General features: G+C 41.0%; 1 protein-coding gene across 1 annotated transcript in view; it reads left to right on the top strand.

Moving 5' to 3' along the window:
* Positions 1 to 222: 222 nt before the first annotated feature.
* Positions 223 to 17,406, top strand: part of rbm44 (RNA binding motif protein 44) — a 98,033-nt gene continuing 80,849 nt past the window's right edge. The window contains exons 1-3 of the mRNA XM_078227728.1: positions 223 to 284; positions 2,691 to 2,821; positions 12,340 to 14,132. Of these exons, the coding sequence (XP_078083854.1) occupies positions 223 to 284; positions 2,691 to 2,821; positions 12,340 to 14,132 (1,986 nt within the window). The remainder of the gene's footprint in view (positions 285 to 2,690; positions 2,822 to 12,339; positions 14,133 to 17,406) is intronic.

The following is a 17,406-nucleotide window of genomic DNA, read 5'->3' as shown; positions in this document are numbered from 1 at the left end:
TAATTGAAGTTCTGCTGGAGAAAACTAGATAAAACAGCAATTCAGGCAGAGAAGGAAACTTGGATCACATGCCAGAACAAGATTGCTGAAATGGTCACACGATAGAAAAACACAAGAACATGGTATGATAAAATGGTCAGTGAAAAAGATGCCAAATTGCACTGCTACTAAATAATAAATACCAGAAACCACAACCATTCCCTTCATAAATGACTAACCAAGATGGTGCAAGAACTGTCAAGACGCAAGATTGTTGTAATGACGGTTCCTACATGCATTGTAGAGTAAGGTGCTCGACAGAGAAAAGAATCAATGAAAGATTGGAGAGTTACACCGTCCGCAGAGTAAAGTATGCAGCCCTTGGTCAATGAACAATCTAGGACTGATCTCGGAAAGCAGCAAGCCTATAATGAAAGAATTTCATGCTAGACTATATTTGGAACTGCATAGTTTCTGGGAAAATCTCACCTTGTATCAGTGCTGATAAAATGGTGTACTGCAGCTATTTTAAATGGGCCCTCAATATGTTGTCGTCATTACAGCTAAAGTGTTGATCCTCATTACATAGTGAATCAATATAACATTTTAGCCAATCTATTTCACATGCTGTTAATGTGCAAGCAGTAACCAACACTACACAATTAGAAGAGTTTGCTGCTAACACATTCATCACTGCACTAAAACTTAATGACCAGTGCAATATGTTTGGATTCATCATTATTTTCTCAGAATTTACTTCATAATTCTCCGTGTCATTTTGATGATCCTCCCTCATTCCTTGGCCTGTTCACTGCACTGAAGTCATGTTTGAAGCATTTGTTTACTGTTCCTTTGGCATTTCTGAGATTTATTAATTGCATTTTTCCTTATTCTGCTTGTTGTTTTTTTAATCATCCCACTATCTTAATGCTTGAATCCAATGTCTGGACCATTTTGAAATCTGCCAATCATTATTGTGCCATCTTTGTGTTACCCTCGAATTTGCTCCATGAATGCTGAAGGAAATGTCTGTTGCACAGGATTTTTTTTTTGTTCAAAGCAGCAATCATCTGATTCAACGGGGTCTTCCTTTTCTGACAACTAAACACCAGTTAAAATCAATCGCCTGTTCGTGTGACAGTTTTAGCACGGTCTAACAATTTAAATGCTAGCACTGATCCAGGGATTCCCCAAATTGAATTAGTCAATCTTCTATAGAGTCTGTTAAAGTCAACATCACATTCCTCCATGGAATGACCATACCAAAGTGATTATGCCGCACAGCAGCTTAGACTGATACTGCACAACCATAGGTTCAGATCCTAACCATTGCAGCAGGGGAATTTAAATTCAATTAATTAATAAAATCTGGAATAAAATGCTGGTTTCATTACTAATCATGAAACTCTTAGATTGTTGTAAAAAGAGATCTGATTCACTAATGCCTTTCAAGGAATACAATCTGCCATCCTTATCTGGGGAAGCCACTTGGTTCTAACAAAACTGCGACAGGGAAAAAGAAGTGCCTATGTGCCTACGCTGCATTAACTGCAGAAGTTCAAAAAGCAGCCCACCACCTCTAGGGCAATTGAGGATGGACAATGAATGCCCATCTTGCCAACAGTGCCCGCACCCCATGAAAAAATTATTTTAAAATGTTCCTGTCCTGGACTTGCTGGGTGGTGATGCATTAGATCTGTCAGTTGGTTATGCAGTGGTCCCACCTGCAGGTTTTAAACTCCAGACTGATACTACCTGTTTTTAACGGTGACCAGCAAGTGCAAAATCATACTTTCAGGAACAGCTGCTGCTGTTCTGGACCCAGTGATCTATATCCAAAGCAACACATCTTTTTCAATGCTGTTAATGCCTGACCTGAAGTGCTTTGAATATTACAATGCACAGTACAGAAACAGATCATTTGACCTAACTGGTCCACGCCAGTGTTTATAGTTCACAAAAATCTCCTTCACACCTCCTTTGATCCACATATCTTCTTCCTTTCTCCATGTGTTATCTACTTTCCCCTTAAAGCACATCTATTTGATTTATTATTGTCACATGTATTAGTATGCAGTGTTTCTTGCATGATCTCTGCACACCTTAAAAACTTGAAACTCTCGACCATTTCTACTTCATCCCCATTGATGCAGACATGCATTTAGTCTTAATTACTGCTTGTGATAGTGGGTTCCACAATATAACCTTTCTAAAATTTTGGATAAAGAAGTTTCTCCTGAAACCCTTAGTGGATTTATTACGGACTATATTATATGCATAGTTCCTATTTTGGTGTCTCATAAATTAGTCTGCAGTACAATCTACTGTGAAACTGGAATGTGATCAGTCGGTTAACCTCTGCTATGTGAGATGGTGCTTGTCTTTATGTATTTAAACAGGACAGGTATTGTTCCATTGAGATTTTCTCCCACCCCCACCCAATCAAAACTAATAGATCGAAGAGACTACATTCGTTGGACAGGGGCCAAAGAAATCTGAAAGTTGTTTCCCTCCAGAACAATTGACATATTAAGCAATTTAAGTGTATCAGATGTGATCAGGCATTATATAAGTGCAAATCAGTGCTTTAAAGTTCTTGGCTGGTTTAAGACTATTCAAGGGCAAGTAATTGAGGTAAGTAAGTAAGGGTAAGTGATTGAGAACGGTAGCTGCTTTTGAGTTAATTTTGTTTTATTTTTGTTTCCTTCTAGATCAAGAATGCCTACGTTTTACTGCATTTGGCCTTGTGAAAAGTGCAGTTACTGCAATACCCTAAGTACACGAAAATGTGAGAACTGCAATGAGCCAATGAGAGATGAAGAACAGTCTCTTTATTTGGAAGGTACATATATTGAATCCTTCAAAGCAATAGTTAAAACAAATAGAATACTGGGCATTTACAGGACTACTGATTACAAAAATGACCCCTCCCCCACCCCGATATTGAGGCTTTGAAAAAGGTTTAGCCGAGAGCTACAAGATGGATTCACACTTCAAAATGCCAAAGCTACCCAAATGGTCTTTGAGAATACCTAACCATTTCCCCTGGACATTGAACTGCATTAGCACCACTGAATGCTAACTGTCTACATCCTGGGGTTTACCATTGATCAGAAACTGAATTGGGCCAGCCATATAAGTACCGTGGCAAGGAGAGCAGATTAGAGGCTAAGAATTCTGTGTCAAGTCACTCAGCTTCTGTCTCCCCAAGCCTATCCACATTTAGAAGGCACAGTTCAGGAGTTTGATGGAATACTCAGTTGTTAACAATAAGAGGGCAAGTATGTCTCTGTAAAAATGAAGGATAAACTTGGCAAGATTCAGGAACCCTGGATGACAAGAGAGGTTGTGAGCTTAGTGAAAAAGGAGACATACTTAAATTTCAGGAAATTGAAAAGAGATAAGGCTCTTGAGCAACACCAAGATAGCAGGGAAGAGCTTTAACAGGGACTTAGGAGGGCTAAAAGGGGCCATGAAATGTCCTTGGCAAGCAGGATTAAGGAGAATCCCAAGGTTTTTTATGCATATATAAGGAGGAAGAGGGTAGCTAAGCAAAGGGTGGGTCCATTCAAGGACCGTGGAGGGAATTTGTGTGTAGAGCTAGATGAGGTGGGTGAGGTCCTGAATTAGTACTTTGCATCAGTATTCACAAAGGAGAAGAATGTGGTGGATGGTGAATGTAGAAAGGAGGATGTTGACGTAAAAAGGGAGGAATATTGAAGGTTTTGAAAAACATTAAAGTGGATAAGTCCCCAGGGCCAGATAGGGTCTATCGCAGAACACGGAGAGGCGCAAGGGAAGAAATTGCTGAAGCCTTGGCCAAAATCTTTGTATCCTCTTTAGCCACAGGCGAAGTACCAGTGGATTTGAGAGTAGCTAACATTGTTCCTCTGTTTAAGGGCGGAAAAGACAATCTAGGAAATTACAGGCCTGTGAGCATTACATAAGTGATGGGGAAATTATTGGAGAAGATTCTTAGGGGCAGGATATATTCATATCTGGAAGATATGAATACATCCTGTCTTCTTAGCGATAGGCAGCATGGTTTTCTGAAGGGGAGGTCATGTCTCACAAACTCGATTTGAGTTATTTGAAGAAGTGAGAAGAAAAATTAACCAGAACAGGGCAGTGGGTCTTGGATATATGGACTTTAGTAAAGCCTTTGATATCAGCCTGCCATGAGGAACCTTATTGAAGGTGAAGTCATATGGAATTCGAGGTGAGCTGGTATGATGGATACAAAACTGGCTTGGATAGAAAATGATGTGGAGATGCTGGTGTTGGACTGGGGTAAACACAGTAAGAAGTCTCACAACACCAGGTTAAAGTCCAACAGGTTTATTTGGTAGCAAAAGCCTCGAGCTTTCGGAGTGCTGCTTCTTCATCAGGTAAGTGGGAGTTCTGTTCACAAACAGGGCATATAAAGACACAAACTCAATTTATAAAATAATGGTTGGAATGCGAGTCTTTACAGGTAATCAAGTCTTAAAGGTACAGACAATGTGAGTGGAGAGAGGGTTAAGCACAGGTTAAAGAGATGTGTATTGTCTCCAGCCAGGATAGTTAGTGAGATTTTGCAAGCCCAGGCAAGTCGTGGGGGTTACAGATAGTGTGTGACATGAACCCAAGATCCCGGTTGAGGCCGTCCTCGTGTGCGGAACTTGGCTATCAGTCTCTGCTCAGCGACTCTGCGTTGTCGTTTGTCATGAAGGCTGCCTTGGAGAACGCTTACCCGAAGATCAGAGGCCGAATGCCCGTGACCGCTGAAGTGTTCCCCAACAGGAAGAGAACACTTCTGCCTGGTGATTGTCGAGCGGTGTTCATTCATCCGTTGTCGTAGCGTCTGCATGGTTTCCCCAATGTACCATGCCTTGGGACATCCTTTCCTGCAGGTATCACGTAGACAACGTTGGACGGAGAAAGCAGAGAGAAGCAGTGGAAGAGTACCTTTCAACTGGAGGTCTGTGACAAGCAGTGTTCCACAACGATCAGTGCGGGGGTCACTTATTTGTAATATATATAAATGATTTAGAGGAAAATTAGGTGGTCTGATTAGTAAATTTGCAGATGATACAAAAATTGGGGGAGTAGTGGATAGTGAGGAGGATTGACAGAGGATACAGCAGGATATAAATCGGCTGGAGACTTGGGCCAAAAGGTGACAGATGGAATTTAACCCAGACAAACGTGAGGTGATGTGATTTGGAAGGTCTACTGCAGAAGAAAAGTATACAGTAAATGGTAGAGCCCTTGGAAATATTAGCATACAGAGGGACCTAGGCATGCAGATCCACAATTTCCTGAAGGTGGCAATTCGGGTGGACAAGAAGGCGTATGGCATACTGGCCTCCATTGGTCGGGGCGTTGAGTATAGGAATTGGAAAATCATGTCGCAGCTGTATAAGACTTTGATTATGCCGCGTTTGGAGTATTGTGGACAATTCTGGTTGCCACACTACCGGAAGGATGTTGATGCATTGGGAAGGGTGCAGAAGAGATTTACCAGGATGTTGTCTGGTTTGGAGGATAGGGACTATGAAGAAAGGTTGAACAAACTGGGATTGTTTTCATTGGAGTGTCGGAGGATGAAGGGGGTTCTGATAGAGATTTGCAAGATTATGACAGGCTTGAGATGGATAGTCAGTCTTTTTTCCAGCCAGGGTTGAAGGGCCAATTACTTGGGGGCATAGTTTAAAAGTGAGAGGAGGAAAGTTTAAAAGAGATGTAAGGAGCAAGTTTTTTAGAGGATGGTGAAAGCCTGGAACGGGTGCAGAAGGAGGTGGTAGAAGCAGATTCTATAACAATGTTCAAGAAGCATCTGGATAGGGGGATATGGACCATGTAGAGGCAAGAAAATATTCGATTAGAGAGGCATTTGTGTCGGCACAGACTTGGTGGGCCAAAGATGTTCTTTATAAACATCTTTAGACTCAATATCCTGTTATTTATTTCTCCCTCGTGCTTACCTAGCTTCCCCTTTAAATACATTAACGCTACTTTTTTCACCTACTCTTTTTGCTATTGTATTCCACATTCTTTGGTTGTTTCTTCTGAATTATTGAGTCTATTCATGACAATTATTTTTACGATCTCTAATTTTAATCTTTCTCACACATCATAATATTTTCACTGCCTATCAAACTCACTCATTATCTTAAACAACCTCTATCATTTGCTTGAAGAAAGCAGATGCTACCTGTTAAGGTGTGAGGGATCAGATTAGAAACTCCAAGGTATATTATGAAGTTAGCCGAGACCTCAACTATTTTTGATTTTGGCATTAGTGTTAGCATAAGGTGTTTCATTCCAGGTGTGATTCTTTTGACCCACTAGGAAGTTTTAATGAAGACCAATTTTATTTAACAATACAGTTTAAAAACAACAAAAGGAATTAGCATTGTTTTTACCAATTTAAATTCTTAAAATGACAAAGTATAATTCGTAACTGCTAGCTACCTCTATTGGTTCCAGTTTAAGCAACATTTCCCAGAGACGTAAACTCTTCTTCAGAATCAGTTAGCAAAAACACACAGGCTTACGTGGGTTGCTAGTCTTTCAGCCTTTTAACACTTCTTGATAGAGATACAGAGAGAGACACCTGTCTTCTGACTCTCAGACAGCAGCCTCCAGAGAAAGACCTGTCTTCACACAGCAGAACTTCAGAGAAAGAGAGTGAAAACACATCTTTCCTTTTGCAGACCTCTGGAGAGAGATGTCTCTTTTCCAGCAGGTCCCAGACATCGATTTCAGTGAGAGAAAGAGCTGCTACTCCATTCAAATTCAAACAGCAACTGTCTGCTTGACTCTCGCTAAGCCTAGCTTTTCCCATTAGCACATGACATGCACATGTCAATCAAAATAATTAAACCTTGCTCTGAAACCTCAGGGGACAACCCCAAAAAATAACAGAACTGCATTAACTCAGATTGAAGCAAACACCCCAATAACTAGAGCATGTTATGGTCAGCAGGTGGGCTGCAATTGCAGACATTTGACACCATAATCAGAGCTGCAGTATAAAACAGTACCTTTGCAAGAAATATGACATGACTACATTTCTTAAAGGCGCAGTATCATCACAAAGTCTTGTTTGTGAATGAAGCCTGTTCTAAACTCAGAGACCATTTTTTTTAGTATTAAGATGGATGGGTGAGAATAGCTATTACAACAAAGGCTATGTGCATGTCCTAAGTGAGTCGAGTTGTATAATCTCGTGTGAATTAAGCCTCATGACACACTGCATCGAGGAACAGTCTTTTGCTGTTTTGTCTTTCTTCAACACTATTGGCTACACTAGATTTCGACAGTCACCCAAATCCGGTTCCACTGCATAATCCTTGGGTGAACTGTAACCATTGGAAACCTTTAGATAGAATACAACCTTGTGTGAGATCTTTCTAGCTCTCTTGAAAGATGATACAACCTGCTGCTGGCAATTTAGCAATAAATAATGGCATGGGTGTGAGTTTACATTCCTTTACCCCTGGTTATCTCTTAACTTTCTATTTTTTCCCATCTCGCATGACTACAGATGCATGCGCTACAGTTGTGTTTTTTGTTTTCTCACTGGGGACTGACTTTTTCGGATTGTGATCTTTTACCAAAAGTAGCACCCTTGATCTGAGTTATTTTACATGGAGCACATTAGAACTTGAATGAACTATATGATCTGTACATTTGATTTTCAAAATGCCACTGACTATGGGGGTTGTTTTGATGAAAGGGTGAAACCAAGTACTGGGTGATGTGCAAAACAGTACGTAAAACCTAACTCCTATAAAGTAGATTAAAACAGCATTCGCTCTTGGTAAAGTTGCCGAAGAATTTTCAGAGTAAACGATAAAGGGTTTTAATGAAGTCTTGACCACGTCCCAGAAAGTCTGATATGTTTCAAAAGATTAGGATTAGGTGTAGCACTGCCCCATCCTTGTAGGACTGGTGCCAGAGGACTGGAGAATGGCGAATGTTGTTCCTCTGTTTAAGAAAGGGAATAGAAATGACCCTGGTAATTATAGACCGGTTAGTCTTACTTCGGTGGTTGGTAAATTGATGGAAAGGGTCCTTAGGGATGGGATTTACGACCATTTAGAAAGATGCGGATTAATCCGAGATAGTCAGCACGGATTCGTGAAGGGCAAGTCGTGCCTCACAAATTTGATAGAATTTTTTGAGGAGGTAACTAAGTGTGTTGATGAAGGTAGGGCAGTTGATGTCATATACATGGATTTTAGTAAGGCGTTTGATAAGGTCCCCCATGGTCGGCTTATGATGAAAGTGAGGAGGTGTGGGATAGAGGGAAAGTTGGCCGATTGGATAGGCAACTGGCTGTCTGACCGAAGACAGAGGGTGGTGGTCGATGGAAAATTTTCGGATTGGAGGCAGGTTGCTAGCGGTGTGCCGCAGGGATCAGTGCTTGGTCCTCTGCTCTTTGTGATTTTTATTAATGACTTAGAGGAGGGGGCTGAAGGGTGGATCAGTAAATTTGCTGATGACACCAAGATTGGTGGAGTAGTGGATGAGGTGGAGGGCTGTTGTAGGCTGCAAAGAGACATAGATAGGATGCAAAGCTGGGCTGAAAAATGGCAAATGGAGTTTAACCCTGATAAATGTGAGGTGATTCATTTTGGTAGGACAAATTTAAATGTGGATTACAGGGTCAAAGGTAGGGTTCTGAAGACTGTGGAGGAACAGAGAGATCTTGGGGTCCATATCCACAGATCTCTAAAGGTTGCCACTCAAGTGGATAGAGCTGTGAAGAAGGCCTGTAGTGTGTTAGCTTTTATTAACAGGGGGTTGGAGTTTAAGAGCCGTGGGGTTATGCTGCAACTGTACAGGACCTTGGTGAGACCACATTTGGAATATTGTGTGCAGTTCTGGTCACCTCACTATAGGAAGGATGTGGAAGCGCTGGAAGGAGTGCAGAGGAGATTTACCAGGATGCTGCCTGGTTTGGAGGGTAGGTCATATGAGGAAAGGTTGAGGGAGCTGGGGCTATTCTCTCTGGAGCGGAGGAGGCTGAGGGGAGACTTAATAGAGGTGTATAAAATGATGAAGGGGATAGATAGAGTGAACGTTCAAAGACTATTTCCTCGGGTGGATGGAGCTATTACAAGGGGGCATAACTATAGGGTTCGTGGTGGGAGATACAGGACGGATATCAGAGGTAGGTTCTTTACGCAGAGAGTGGTTGGGGTGTGGAATGGACTGCCTGCAGTGATAGTGGAGTCAGACACTTTAGAAACATTTAAGCGGTTATTGGACAGGCACATGGAGCACACCAGGATGATAGGGAGTGGGATAGCTTGATCTTGGTTTCAGATAAAGCTCGGCACAACATCGTGGGCCGAAGGGCCTGTTCTGTGCTGTACTGTTCTATGTTCTATGACTATCTACGTACTAGCACAAAAAGCTCTCCAGTCTCTCACACACACACACCCGCCCCCTTATCCTTTCACATTACGGCAACTCCAGTTAATATCGCAAAGTTGAAATCCCCTACTACTATAACTATTCCTCTTGCATCTCTATAATGTGTACGGTGTCTTGTGCTAAAATCATGTTCCAGCTTAAGTATCTACCTTGACCAACTCGAGTGGCCCAGTAGCACCTGAAGGAACAGTCAAAAATCACCCTCTGTTGCTCTTAAAATATTTTTGAAACAAGCTGTTTAGAATGTGATAATGTAAAGTTGCTGCCTGTAAAGCTTCAGTTATATGTACCATTACTATTTGTTAACATAGTTTTAGATGCAAATACTTTTAATGATGTACGCGTTGTTTTATTTTTCAGCTTTCCTGTTTAAGAAATGAACACAAATAATGCATTTATATTGTTCCTTATCACCTCCTTAGTGGCTATAGTTGACAACAGATGTCAACATTGAAAACAGCACCTGATAACTGCTTCAAATGTGGGAGATGATGGCATAATAGTAGTGTCACCGGACCAGTAATCCAGAGGCTCAGGCTAATGTTCTGGGGCACGGGTTCAAATCCCACCAGGGCAGCTGGTGGAATTTAAATTCAGCTCATAAATCTGGGATAATATAAAGCTTGCCTCTGACGGTAGCTAGCATCAATTGTTGCAAAAACCCCATCTTTCTCCCTAATGTTCTTTAGGGAAGAAAATTTGCCATAGTTCCCTGGTCTGCCCTACATGTGACTCCTAACTGCCCTCTGCAATGGCCTAACAAATCACTCAATTCAGAAACAAATGGGGCTGGGCAGGATATGCAGGTCTTGCCAGAAATGCTCACATGCCATGAAAGAATTTTTAAACATTGTGGCAAACCTGCCTCACAGTCCTTTCAACAAAAGTGCACAATATAAAGCTACCATATTCACAGAATCCCTACAGTGCAGAAGGAGGCCATTCAGCCCATTGAATCTGCACCAAGTCTTACCCAGGTCCTATCCCTGTATTTTACCCCACTAATCCCCCTAACCTATATATATCTTTGGCCATGCTAAATTGCTCCTTGGTGTCTAATCAACCTAACCTGCACATCTTTGGACTGTGGGAGGAAACTGGAGCACCTGGAGGAAATCCAAGCGGACACGAGGAAAATGTGCAAACTCTACAATACAGTCAGCCAAGGCCGGAATCAAACCCATTCCCAATGTATTTGAATGTTCCGTGTCCATCATCTTGTTTAGAGGGGAGGATGCCAACAATGATATCCCCCATGACAGCTGCTCACAATAAGGCAAACACTACAGTTAATCTGATTTTGGTGGTTCTGTTTTTTTGAGGGATCACTGTGTGGTCGGAACTGTTCATTGAGTACCCTGGGATAGGTTTTGTGCCTGAATTTCAGCTGGGGCCCCCACTTTATTTTTTTTGTGGTGCCTTTCTCCTTTTTCCAACTACTCCTAATAGATTCAGCTGTGTATCCAAATATGGGCACTTCAGTCCTCGTGAGACCAGCCTCCTTACTCAACCTCATTACTTCACCATTAGCAGCAAAGGCTTCAGCACTCTTCTGTCTATCCTCTGGAGTTCTTTCCATAAAAAGTTGCACCTTGCCTTCAGCTATTTCCGCAAAACCCATCTATATTTTTCTCTAACTCTTCCATTGCATGATACCTATATCTTGTGGGACATACCTTGTCCCCTTTTCTATATATTAAAGCTGCTATATGAAATTGTTGCCTTAACTATCATCATTAATGCTATTTATTTTAACAGCAGATTATGAGAAGACGGTTCTTCAGGTAATCTATATAATTTTAGCAGGATTAGGTAAATGGAAAATGTTGCTTGTTGCAGGCCCATAAGTGTTATATTTCTCTGAAGAGCTTTACCCTGGTTGACACTCAAGTAAGATTGTGACAGCGCTTAAGAGTGACCCTTGCCATTGGGTCCCTTTTAAACAGTAGGAGTTTTATTTTTTCCTTGTGTGATCTGTTGCTGTGCTTGAGTGACTATTATAGAATCATCATGGCACATAAAAGCAACTCTTTTTTATACTTTTCCAATTCAATCAAAAAAAGCAACTCTTATGCTGGTGCTCTCCTACAGTTTAACTTAATTGTTCTCTTTCCCAGTGGGGTTTCCAAACTCCTTCCATATAGTTTGTTTTTCCCAGTGGCCTAACAAACCATTAAACAAAATGGGCAGGAAGTAAAATCTCGATATTTTTGTTCTTAGTAACTTTTTAAATGAGCATAATGCACAGAATAGTTGAACTTCAATCAATCACTGATGAGTAGTTTGCTGGTCGTCTTAGCAAACAGTAAGATCTTTCATTATTTTGAACTTCTCAATTTTTCTCTGATTTGATTTTCATCATTGACTCCCTCAAATTGCTGATTGTAATAAAAGTATCCAGAAGTCAGGGTTCTGGTCTCGGAAAAAGATAATGAAATTGGTAGAGTGTTTGCGCATTTTGAAACCAGGAAGAATAATTGGGCATCTGCTGACAGCATTGACCTAGCGTAATGTCTTGTGCATTTGTTTTCTTCTCTTCTCTCTTGTAGGGAATGTATTCTGTGCTATGGTTGTTTAGGATGTCACCAAAATGGTCATATTTATTATCTGATTTTCTGCAGTGTAAACAGGCTGTTTGATTGGTAAGGGTGAGATATCAGTCCTCACTCAACTTCCACACCTGTATTTGCAGTTGTGATGATGAGCTGCAGTCTTGGCAATTTTTCACTGTGTTCAAACTGAAGACACTAGGATACGCTACAGGGCTTCAACAGCTGTCCTAGTTCTGATTAGTTGACATAGGTTGGGGATTAATGCAGAGGCCTGTGGTCTCTATATGTATTGAATTCTGGCACGTTTCCTATTAAACTACAGTGAATATTTTATCCAGTTATTTAACATTAATTACACTCATTGTTAAAAATTTTGTAGATAAGAACATGCTTCTTGCGCACAACCAGAGAATCCTTACATCTCATTCAAGTGCTGGAAAAGGGTTCCTGTGCTTCAGAGCTGTTGATGGTCCTAATTCTGGAAACTGGAAAACAAATGAAGAAGGTACTTGTGATAAACAACTGATTGATTCTGGAATTAGACCTCACACCTCTGATAGGGGATTAAGGACTCGGTGTGATGAAAGCATTGAGACAGAATGTCAGATTTCAACTATATTGGAGTTGGCATATGAAACCAGTTCCCCTCATGGAAGTTCAGTTGTTGATCTGGCAAAGGAAACAAGTGTGCTGATGCCTCTTGAACAAGAAAAGTGCAGCCAGAAATTGGTGTTGGTGAAAGAGTATGGAAATGAATCAATCCTGTCCTTGGACACAGAGTTTGAAATGTACAGGAAACTGAATGAAATGACCTTGCAACAAGTTGCTAGTGACAATGAGAATAAAAGAGAAGCTCTCCATCAGTATATTCCTGAATATAAGGATTCTGGGACATTGGATCTAGAGCCATTTCCTGATTATTACAGCCTGAATAACACTGAAAGCCACAGTTTTGCTGACTTTTTGGGCCATGAAGAAAGTTCCCCAGTAGTATATCCTGATGCTCCGAATCCTGCAGGGTCTGATCAGTTTGCACCTTGCTGTTCTGTGGCTGAAGAAATGGATGAGACTTTGTTTATTTCTGCTATCACTTCAGCACAGAGGTCATTTGTACACGAGAGCAATGAACTGGATGTTTGTGAATGTTCAGAAAGGCTGGCTGGAGCCCACCTTGTAGAATGTAAATCTATTGGGATCTCGGAAAGAAGTGTTGAGAGTGCATTCAGTGACAGAAACATTATAGGTCCTAATGAGAGCAAGTTAGAACAAGTAGAAGGTGTACATAATGATGACCTTCAGACTGAATTATTGTTGGAGAGTGTTAGTATCAGTGAACTGTGCTTCTCTAATCAAATCGAAGAATTTGCCAATGATCAATCTGCCTGTAGTACATCAACAGACATTGAAAGTGAAAATCGAGTGCCTTTGGTGCCACGTAATATGATGGATGATGTCGTTTCTTATACAATTTCAAAGGCTGAGGACGCATCACAGAACCAAAGTAAACAGAACAGCAATACTGTGTCTGCATGTGAGAGTCCAGATCATCCAGGATGGGGAAATTTCTGCGACCTGACTGCAGTTAGCTGTGAAATTTTAGATTCCGATCAACAGAATATTTTTGATGATTCATTTGTGTCAGCTGCTGGTGATGATATTGCAAATGTGACAGTGGCAGACCATAACAGTGATCTGACAGGCCAAGCAAATGATGATCTTAGACCATTAGAGATAACTGAATGCAATAGATTTATTAACTGTTTGTCTAACTTGACAGCTTTTGGAAGTAATACTTTGATTGAAGGAACCTGCACTCATAATCAGGTGAAATGTGAACAATGCTTCAATAAAGGCTCAAACGGTTCAATTATCAAGGTGGATCGGTATGTTGATGTGAGCACTGATTTCAGGACTGATTTCACTTTAGACAAGGACACTACAACTATGATTCCTGTTGTTGATCGAGCTGACAACACAGATATAACTTTGATGAGCAAAAATAGACCAACTGTGGGACAAAGGAGAAAGTATGGAAATGTTGCTTGTAACACAAAGTTGTCCATTGTTGAATCTACTGTGAAACAACAAAGCACGCAGACAGCTAAGGTTACTACAGAGGAGAAGTGCATCAATACTATTTTGCAGATGACTGATTTTGATTCACGTGCAAAGGTACGATTTATTTTGATCAACTAGATACTTGCTTTTGGGATATACCATTGGTAATGTTAAGATGTAGTTGGTGAAATCGAAACACCTATCCTTTTTCAGAGCTTTCAACTAGAAGGCATGCAAGAAAGAATGAACAGGCTTGCATTTATACAGTGTCTTTCACAGTCTTTCAAAGCGTTTTAAAACGAGCGAGGAACTTTTCAAATTAATTGTAATGTTTTACTGTTTAACTTATTACTTTGTGTTTCTAAGGGTGCAATTGCACAACAAATTTAGTGACAGTGTGAACTGATTTCCTAAGCTTGTATGTAAATTTGATGTTCAAACCTGACTTGACTGATATAAAGTGAAGCTAGATCCTGTACATGAAGCCTCATCATTTCTCTCCAGAATCGGATTGAGCTGTGGTTTAAGCTGACATTGCGATAATTAGCATTGAAGTGTAGCAAAACCACTTTGCATCATATGCTTACATGAGTTTTATGCTCTGCCAACTAATCTGTGAAACTGCTGTTTTCAAAATCTAAACATTCATTAATTTTGCCCTTCAACAGTGGTTTAGAAGCAATAGCACCCAATTTCAAATTGCTAAAGTCACTTGTGGAAACCAGATAAAGGCTGGCACAGTAGCAAAGAACCCAGTACTTAATGCCTTGTTCAAGAGTGCAAAATATTCAAGAGCCTGCCAGTGCTGTCTTTCAGTTGAGATGTTAAATTGAGGATACATCTGCCCTTCTAGGTGGACATAAAAGATTCTGTGGTACTATTCTCTCCAATGAGATTTGAGATACCCTAAGATCATGAAAGGTACTGATCCCTGGAACTTCTGTTGAACCTCCTCTATCTATTCTGTAAGGCCTTTATGTCATTGCTAAACTGGCATCTGGTTTTGTCCAACAGTGATCCAGCTGAATTGTAACAGTAACCAAATGGATATTGTTATGAGACATTGGAAAATTTTAGGACTGTAAAGGGAAGAGGTGGCCTAAAACAGCAAGTCCAGGTTTAAATAACAGCAAAATACTGCAGATAGTGGAAATCTGCAATAACACAGAAAATGCTGAAAAATCTCAGCAGGTCTGTATCATCAGTGGAGAGAAACAGAGTAAACGTTTCAAGTCTGTTTGTTTCTCCATAGATGCTGACAGACCCGCCGAGTTTTTCCAGGATTTTCTGTGTTTAGCCCAGGTTTAATGTTGACTAATTTAACATTGTTTCACTTAAAGTAATGTTAATATATCCATTTATCTTGCCAGTTTCACTTCAACATCATTTGCCACAGACTTCCTCTTCTGTGGCCTGCCTGCTTAGATGGACTTTCCCGTAGAGCATTCACTCATGACTTCTGCTCCATGAGCTCTGTTCTGGCCTCATGCTGACTGGTGAGCAGAGCCCCACTGCACTGATTGTAACATGCATGATCCAGTACAAGAGGCCACCAAACCAAGACGTTTTTTCCCCCAGAAGCAACCTTGCTGAGCTTTCATTAGAGGCTTTTACCATCTCTGCACTTTTCAGCGCTATATGTCAAGCATTTCTCAATACAGGCATTCATGATGTGTTCACTTTAATATTCCATATATTGATTCCATATTTGCTTACTGTCAACTGTTGCATGAAAGTAAATAATCAAGTCATTGTAGGTTGCATGTAAATACCTTTAACTCTCATAACGCACTATCATCCAACAATATCACAATTGCTAGTCCTTGCATTTCTGCACCCACCTGGTTATCTTCCACCTGGCTTTCCCTCTGCCTGAAGTTGATGCGGGGGAAGCCTGCTGCCTTATCTTTTTGGTCGGTGCATGACATGGCCAATGCTTGCAACCTCTGGGTGCTTGAGCCCTCCAGGGGCCTGGCATAGATGAGTCCACATATATCTATTTGTAACATGACAAATAGAATGTTGGCTTATAATGCAGGGGGCATTGATTGTAGAAGTGGAGAAGTCTTGTTATACCATACAGGGCATTGGTGAAACCACATATAGAATGCTGTGTACAATTTTAGTCTCATTTAAGGAGGTATGTACTTCCATTGAAGGCAGTTCAGATAAGGTTCTAGGTTGATTCCTAGAATGAAGGATTTGTCTTGAGAAAAGGTTGAGTAAGTGGGTGTATACTCTTTGTAGTTTAGAAGAATGAGAGGTGAGCTTATTGAAACACAAAATTCGGTGGGGCTTGAGAGAATTGATAGTGAGAGGATGTTTGCACACACTGGGAAATCAAGATTCAATGTTTAAAAATAAGCGTATCCCATTTAAAACAGATGAGGAATTTCTTCTGAGGATCATTAATCTGAGGAATTCATTATCTTAGAGATCAGTGGAAGCTGAGTATGAATATTTTCGCAGCTGAATTAGACAGATTTTTGACATACAAGGAAGTCAGAAGCTATGGAGGACAGGCTGGACAGTTGAATGAAGGCCACAATCAGATCAGCCATGTTCTCCCTGAATGGTACAATAGACTCAATGGGCCAATTAGCCTGGTTCTACTCCTATTTCTAATGGTATGACCATTCAAACATTTAGATGCAGTGTCCACCCATCATGTGTGAAGTTCAGGTGCACTTGAACTGGGCACCACAGTGTGGATGTTGGTGCCTAGTTTTGTCCCATGTGTGGGACTGCCACCTGGCCTCGTGCTTCATGGATCTCTTTTCATTATGCTGAGATTGCAGCTTGCAATTCTAAATGACACTTGACCTTCTAGACTTCTTCAGATCATTAAATCTCGTGTTGATCTGGATCTAGGTTCTTACAATGACCACTTGGCTACTATCTCTTACAGCTCCAGCTGTGCCTTCTTCATTAGGCTTGTTGGCCTTCTCTTCCTGGTGTGCTGAAAACAGGATTATCTGGATTACTGCCTGCAGGAGCACCACCAGGGAGGCATCACCGTACCATGGAGTGACTCCTCTTTGTGATGAAGCCATTTCTCCACTGAATTCATTGATGTAGATCTTCTCTTCCCACCCCCACCCCCAATCTTCCCACCCCTTTTGTAGCCTGTTTGAGCAACTTGTCCAAACGCCATTTATGTGCCTTTACCCATAATGCCTCATGGTGAGCTGCTGGTCCTATGACTCTTCCTTGTAGATCTGCTGAGGGAGTCCTGTCACCAGTCTCTCTGCCACTGACCCAAGTATCTCTCCAACATTTCCCTCTGGTAAAATGCAGCCTACCAGTTCCGATTGATTTTTTACAAGAACGTGACATCAGTTTGGCCTTTTCCGAAGTTTTTTAAACTTGAGCCATTGACTTCCATAGC

This window comes from Mustelus asterias, chromosome 14, assembly GCF_964213995.1.
Source record: "Mustelus asterias chromosome 14, sMusAst1.hap1.1, whole genome shotgun sequence".
In the NCBI taxonomy this organism is placed as follows: domain Eukaryota; kingdom Metazoa; phylum Chordata; class Chondrichthyes; order Carcharhiniformes; family Triakidae; genus Mustelus; species Mustelus asterias.
Note: the sequence above shows the minus strand (reverse complement) of the source record. Positions and strands in the feature narration are given on the sequence as shown.